The following is a 7,699-nucleotide window of genomic DNA, read 5'->3' as shown; positions in this document are numbered from 1 at the left end:
CCAAAATAATAAGAACCAGGATAATAGGGGAGGCTCGCCGAACTATACAAGGTCAAGATTTTGATCAATTAACTAAATTAACTAAATATTTAAAACAAATTTATGGACCAGCAAAAAACGTTTATCAATTACAAGGAGAATTGGGTTGTATATACCAAAAGGGTGATGAAGATGTAATTACTTATGCAAATAGAGTAAAAATCCTTGGAAAGCAAATTTTAGAAACATATAGAAGTTCGGGAAACGTGTCGTCTGACCAAAATATTAAAGCATCATTAGAAAAAGACATGTGCAAGTGCTTTATTAGAGGGTTAAAACCAGAGATTGAACAACGAGTTGCAAGAAATTTATTAAATGTACAAGAAACTGCAGCCGACGCTATAAGGATAGAGAGAGAGCTCCGAGCAATGACAGATTTACGACAGGGAATAGATAGCATTTCAGGTAGACAGAAAACTAAAAATCTAACAGAAATTTGTCAAATCTGCTAAAAGGAAGGACATGTAGGTAGTAATTGCAGAAAATATTTACAAACCTCTCAGCAAGCTAACAACCAGACTGATTTAGGAACCGCAATATTAACATTAACTCTTTTTGAAATACCGGTTATATTTCATATTGTATCTAACGATTTTCCAATTTCACAATCCGGCATATTAGGAAACGATTTCTTTAAACAAACTTTATCGAAAATAGATTACGCACAAGGGCACTTGGATGTCTCCGGAATCAACATACCTTTCTTATCACCTGAAGCCATTATAGTAGCTCCGCGATCCGAATCATTATTTTATGTAAGAATAGAAAATCCAGAACTAAAAGTAGGATATATACCGAGACTAAAGGTGGCACATGGAATTTATTTGGGAGACACCATCGTGGAGAACGTTGCCGGAAAGGCATATTTAAACGTTATAAGTACTTTAGATGAAGAGGCGGAAGTACATGTTCCGACTTTGCGCCTAAAACCATTGAGCGAATTATTAGACGACCATGACTCAAAAATTGAGGCTCTAAATAGTTCAAAAGAACCGAGGAATAAGGAAGAAGAAACTACTTACGGATTCGACGATTATGAAAATAATATGAATATTGAAAATGAAGGTGAAAATGTGGATGAAAAAAATATTATTATCGAAGAAATTAATTACGAAGACGAAGAACAAACCCTAAATAAAGAAGGAAATAAAAATAAGAATAAAATTAAAAATAAAGAAATGATAAAAAATAGAACTGAGAGGAAAAATAAAGAATTGAATGATTCAAAAATCTTTGGAGAGGGAAATTATCAAACCTCTTCTGAAAATCTAATAAATCCAACCATTCCTGGAGGGGGAAATTACCAAACCTCTCCTAAAAATTTAATTAATTTAAAAACCCTTGAAGAGAGAAATTACCAATCCTCTCAAGAAGGGAATAATTCTAGGATTTCGGAGGGAAATTTCCAAACCTTGTCAGAAAATCCTAGCTCCGTCGATTGCGAGGAGGAAAATTATAAAACCTCACTACGTATTTCGGCAAAACCTTATTTCAAAAAAAGGAGAAGTCCTTTATTCTCCCTAGATATCAAATTTCCTAAGGTTGGATTATTTAAAGAAAAAAATGATAATGAACTAAAAACCTCTCATGTTGCAATGAAAGACCTCCTTGAAGAGGCTCGAAAATATAATTTAAAAATTAAAGATTCGAATCTACGAAATATTAAAAATAAAAATAAACCGTCTTCAAGAATTCTTATATCCTTGTTGAATAACTCTCAAGAAATTTTAGAAAAATTTATGCGGAAACGCAAAACAAGATATAAAAGAAAACAAGAAGTTGAAAATTATAATTTGCATAATTGTCTAACAATCTCCGAAGAAAAAGGAAAGAATCGACCTGCCGAAATCATAGAATCATTGCGATTAGAACATTTAAATGAAACAGAAAGAAAAAGCATTATAAAATTAATAACGGACAGTCAAGATCGATTTCATATTCCTGGAGAAAAATTAACCGCAACTCACGTATTACAACATCTGTTCAGGAAATATCGCTCCCTTTTCTCAATATTTGCACCGGCATCTCACTTACTCTAGTCCTTCTCTCTAGCATTCTCTCTCTCTTCCTTTTTTTCTCTTGTACGCGGCCGTGACCCAATCCCGCAGCCTGTCCTATCAATCTAACTAGTCTCGCGCAATGTTATCACCCAATCATAAGCACGCTCTCAGGACCTTATCCGCGCTCCTGCGTCGATATCGACCCTTCCGGAAATCCTCGATCATTCTGTGAGTACCGGTCTATCGTGACGCACGTTGCCTTTAGGACAGTTATAAACCACTCTGAATTCGGATTCGTCTCGCGGTTCTGGTTAAGTGATAAATCTCTCGGTTCGTCTCTCAAGTAATTCGTCATCTCGGAATCAAATCAGCGGCATCGAACGTACTCAATTATTCGCGAGGGAGAGCCAGGTTTCCCTATCTCAAGAACCAGAATCGGTACGCAGTTATCGTGTGAAGCACGCGGTACGTCGTAAAGCGATGTAGTATTCTCTCGCGGTCTCTCTCGAATTCCTCGGCGGATTCTTCGGTTTTACTAAAAGACAACTGAAGAAAATATTATTATCGAAGAAATCAATTATGAAGACGAAGAAAAAACTTTAAATAAAGAAGAAAATAAAAATAAGAATTTTAAAAATGAAGACGAGATAAAAAATAAAACTGAGGAAAAATAAAAAAAAATCAGACGATTCAAAAATCCTTGGAGAGGGAAATTACCAAACCTCTCCTAAAAATTTAATTAAGCGCCTAAGCAGCCCCCTCTTCTGCTCTCAATTAATAATACGATCTTCCACCGTCACCACGTGGTGGATCTAGTGGACAGATTACCAGCACTTACGCTGGCGCAGTTGTACACCGCAGAGTGAAGCGAGGGGGAGATTTAAGGCCGGAGGAGGCACGAACCAAGCATCCAGCTGTGCAGTAAAAATCAATATTATCTGATTTTAAAAAATCAATAACAGATGACAGATCGGTACGCGTGTAAGTGTAGTTACGAGCCTGAGCGCAGGAGTCTTATGCGATATCATTGGCAAACTTTAATCGCTTATAACTCAAAAACTATTGCAGCCTCAAAATTTTTGTATACTTAAAATAAAAAATACTTTGTCGTCTTTGGTATCTTCTATGGTACTTTATTTATCTTTTTTGGCATCCTCTGTGGCACTTTATGTTATATTATCTCACAATAATACCGTACAGTTTTATTTATGTAAAATTGACATTCGTTAATTTTATTGAATTCTATATACGCAATAAAATCTTGTATAAAGTAGCTCAATTTAACTATACTTTTAAATTCATTCACTTTTGTATTACTGTAACATCATGTAGACCATTCTTCAACTGTATGATGTTACAGTAATACAAAAGTGAATGAATTTATAGGTATAGTTAAATGGAGCTACTTTACGCAATATTTTATTGCCTATATAGGATTCAATAAAATTGTAACAAGCCGCTTTCGCGAGGCGGGCGACAGATAACTCAGTCGGGATCCTGGGTTCGGGAAAGCGGTATCGAGACACGAATGCGCTTTGATGTTTGGTAGAATGTAATTTATTGCGTGTAAATGTGTGGTGGTACATCGTGCGTGTGTGTATAGGTGTACGAGGTGTGCGAGTGTGTGTGCGCGCGAGACGAGTGACGAGTGCGAGAACGGACAATGTACGTGTGCGAGTATGTAAAAAGTATAGATGCGAGTATATACAATGTATGTGTGCGGTTACGCACTGTATGTGTGCGAGTACGTATAAAATATAGATGCGAGTATGTACAATGTGTGTGTGCGGTTACGCAATGTATGTGTGCGAGTACGTGTAATATCGGTTTGCGAGTATGTATAAAGTCGGAGGGTGCATACAATGCACCGCGATAGTGCGCAGCGCGGTTCGCGTTTTCGGGTGTTCGGTCGCGTATCGATTATTAATCGCGCGGCTTAAATCCGGCAGGAGCCGTTAGCTGTCGGGTGGTCCTTTGCGGCCGCGTCGGTGGGCGCTGGGCGGTCCTTCGACGCGGGTATCGATTTTGGCTGTCGATCGGTGTCGCGGTAGGGCGCAGATCGGCCCTCGACGCGGGACTTAGCGCTCCCGTAATAATGACGCGTCGGCCTTAATTATGGCGGCTAACAGTCGGTCCGTCGAGTTGTCTTACGGTCGGATTTTATATTCGCGTATCGGGATCGCGATTGCGGATTTCGGGAAGCGTCGGCCGATGAGAACTCCCGTCTGTGGCAGGGAACTCTCTTGCCACGAGAATTTTGCCGATGCCTAAGGTGGACGGAAAGCTAGCGAGGGGCCGAGAACTCCCGGCGGGGTCGAGTACGCCCGATCCCGTGTACCTCTTAATTTGTTCGGAAAGGATCGCTCTCAGAGATGCCGTAAACTCCCGGCGGAGGCTGGGTACGCCCAACCCCGTGGTTCTTTCTCTGGTGAGCGGTTAAGGATCTCGGAATTAGCTCAGGCGTCTTACAGACGCTGGCGGATCGAAGAATCTGGTCTCGATAATTAGAAACGCGCTCTATTTATACTAATTCTCCGGCGCGCGCGTCTGCGTAATTCGCGTATTGTTCTAACGGTAATATCTCGAAGCGACGCGCGCGGCTCGGGTATTTTTGGTACAGCTCGGGTCGGTTACCCGAGCGCGTCGTCGATTCGAGATGTTTACGCGCGCCTAACGGCGGTTTAATAAACGCGTGTTTCTGTTATCGTTTAAAAATGGGCGCTCGGCGCCTCCGCATTTGCCCGACCGGTGTTCATCGGGCGGCGGACTTCCGGCGGATCGGCGGCCGGGTACGGTTTCGTAACGATGGGGGGATGCATCGTTACATCACCCCCCCTCGTAGAATATGCCTGAATTTGAGGCATTACGCGTTGGTCGGCGTACTTTGCTCGCAATTTTAATTAAGCCGGCGGCGGTATCTCAATTCTCCCGTCTTGGAGAATCTCATCACCCAATGCCCCTGCGATGACCGGATCTTATATTTCCGGGCCACGTGCACGGCGAAGTGGGCACGTCAAATATGATGCCGGGCTCCACTTGCACGCGGATCGGTGGCGGCGGTACTGAGCCAGTCGGCATCAGAAGGCGAGGCGGCTGGTCTTCGCCGGTCTCTCTCTCGGTTTCCCGCGATCTCTTGCGGGCCGGAGTGCTCGCTGGCGGTCGCGAGCGGGCAGGCGGCGGTGGTGATGCCTGCATCAGCTGCTGCATCTTGAGCTGGTTCTGCCGGTCGGAACGCTGAATCAGCGTGCCGATTTTCGGCGGTCGGCTCGGTGGTCGGGCGGTCGGACCGGTTGTCGGACGGCTACTCGTCGGCGGTGTTCGTTGGTCGGACGGTCCTGGCAGCGGCGGATCGTAGGCGAACAGCGGATCGTCCAGGAGCTGGTTTATCGCAGCAAGGATGTCGTCGGGTTGACTCATCGTTGCGGTCTGTGCCGTTAGCTTTCGATTTCGGCGGTTTATTCCTCCCCGGCGGTGGTGGGGGTATCGTCATCTTCGTCCCCGCTGTTGTTGTTTTCGGCATTGTTTTCGCCGGTTTGTTTGGTTCTGGCGGCCTTCAGATCTTGTACGTGTACGTGTCAGTACCATTTTCCCCGCTTGCTCCTCAGGTCTACGATGACGGGCGAGACGATTCGCAAACTTCGAGCGGCCCGATGTATTTTGGCGCGAGTTTCGCATTGAAATTGTCGGCCTTCTTTGACAGCGGGTGGTCTCTTTTCCACACTCAGTCTCCTATGCGTGGCTTCCAGTCGCGTCGTCTGAGATTATAATATCTTTCTTGCCTCTGGAAAGCTCTCGCTAATTGAATGCGGACGATTTTGTATGCGTCGTCTAGCCGTTCTCGGATGGTGTCTGGCGTTGGTCTTCCGGTTGCTGGTGCAATGCGGTGTGGTGGCACGAGCTCTCGCCCGTGGTTCAGATATGCTGGTGTGTAGCCGGTGGCATCGTGTACTGCCGTATTGAACGCGAATTGGAAGGCGGGCAGGTGTTCGTCCCAGTCTCGATGATCCTTGTCGACGAACTCGCTGATCATCGTTTTGATGGTTTTATTCGTTCTTTCCACCGGATTACAGTGCGGCGCATACGCGGGTGCGGTTTTGTGTTGCACGTTGAAGGCTTTTAGCCGTTCGGCGAAGTCTTTTGATGTAAATTGCGTGCCGTTATCTGACAGGATGGTTTCTGGTCGGCCGTGTCGGAGTATTACCCTCTCGGTGATGGCTTTCGTGACTTTGGCAGTGGCTTGGCGGAGAGGTGTTAATTCCACCCACTTTGAAAACCGATCTTGCATCACATAGAGCCATGTGTGGCCTTGTCGTGAGCGTGGTCCGACGAGGTCGGTGGTGACCTGCTCCCAGGGTCGTTGCACATCGGTTGCATGGAGCTTACCGGCTGGTTGTTGCTGGGCCGCTTTGTGCGCTTGGCATTTCTCGCACGTGCGTACATATACGGCGATGTCCCGGAACATTCCCGGCCAATAGTGGTGTTCGGCGATTCGGGCGATTGTCTTGGCGATTCCGAGGTGGCCCGCGGTTGGTACGTCGTGATAATTACGCATCACTGTTGGTCGTTGCTCCTTCGCTACGCACTCCTTCCACTGCTCGTCCGCTGTGTTCTCTTTGAAATCCAGGCTGTGCAGGAGGTGGCGGAACAGTTTACCTTCAGTCCACCACGATACACCCCCGGGTCGAGCACCCCGCCAATACACGGGACCAGCGGGGGACTGGCCCCGCGTACCGCAGCGGAAGAAACACAATTGAAAAAGTTTCTCGACCGAGAATTGGAAAAATTCGCGCATATCCAGGGGCCGACCGACCGCGTACAACACGAAATACGGCTCCGGAACGCGACGCCGATTAAACAGCGCTACCGACCACGCAACCCCGCCATGCAAGCGGTCATCGATCGAGAAGTAGCGGAAATGGAAGCCGCCGGAGTAATCGAACCATCCAAGAGTGCCTGGAGCTCTCCCGTAATGCTCATCAAAAAGAAAGACGGAAAGTACCGCTTCTGCATCGATTTCCGCAAGGTCAATGACGTCACGGAGAAAGGTGCATACCCGTTACCGCAAGTAGTCGCAACACTCGACAAACTACGGGGCGCGCGATACTTAACAACACTGGACTTAAAAAACGGGTATTGGCAAATACTGCTCAAACCCGCAAGCCGACCGGTCACCGCGTTTACGATCCCAGGACGGGGATTGTATCAATTTACGGTAATGCCCTTCGGGCTGCATTCCGCACCGGCCACCCCCTGCGGAAAATGGTCGATTCAAACCGATTAAAACATAATCCGTTTTAATCGGTTTTAATCGGTTAAATCCGCGCCCGGATTAAAAAGTAATCGATTTTAATTCCGAACGAACTATAATCGGTTTTAATATCGCTTTCGCGGATTATTTCCAATCTAAAATCATTACATTCTAATCCATATTGTTGTCAATCCAAATAAACACGAATAATCGAATGGATATTGTGGCTGCCGTAGGTCGTCACATTAAGCACAATCCGCGATACAATAGTGCACCCGCAACTTGGCGGCCCACGCGCTCACGCGTCCGCGCGTAGTTCCGGACGGCGCCGCTACGCGGCGAAGGTCGAGCGAGCCAACCTGGAAGTAGAAAACGGTCAAGCGGGGATATAAGGCGGACCCTCTGCGGAGAA

At 45.9% G+C, this 7,699-nt stretch overlaps 1 protein-coding gene across 1 annotated transcript; it reads right to left on the bottom strand.

Moving 5' to 3' along the window:
- Positions 1-4,985: 4,985 nt before the first annotated feature.
- Positions 4,986-5,456, bottom strand: LOC115241019 (proline-rich receptor-like protein kinase PERK8). The gene has a single exon (XM_029816530.1). The coding sequence runs from the start codon at positions 5,454-5,456 to the stop codon at positions 4,986-4,988; it is 471 nt and encodes a 156-aa protein (XP_029672390.1).
- Between the last annotated feature and the right edge of the window lie 2,243 nt (positions 5,457-7,699).

This window comes from Formica exsecta, unplaced genomic scaffold, assembly GCF_003651465.1.
Source record: "Formica exsecta isolate Colony F162 unplaced genomic scaffold, ASM365146v1 scaffold462, whole genome shotgun sequence".
In the NCBI taxonomy this organism is placed as follows: Eukaryota; Metazoa; Arthropoda; class Insecta; order Hymenoptera; family Formicidae; genus Formica; species Formica exsecta.
Note: the sequence above shows the minus strand (reverse complement) of the source record. Positions and strands in the feature narration are given on the sequence as shown.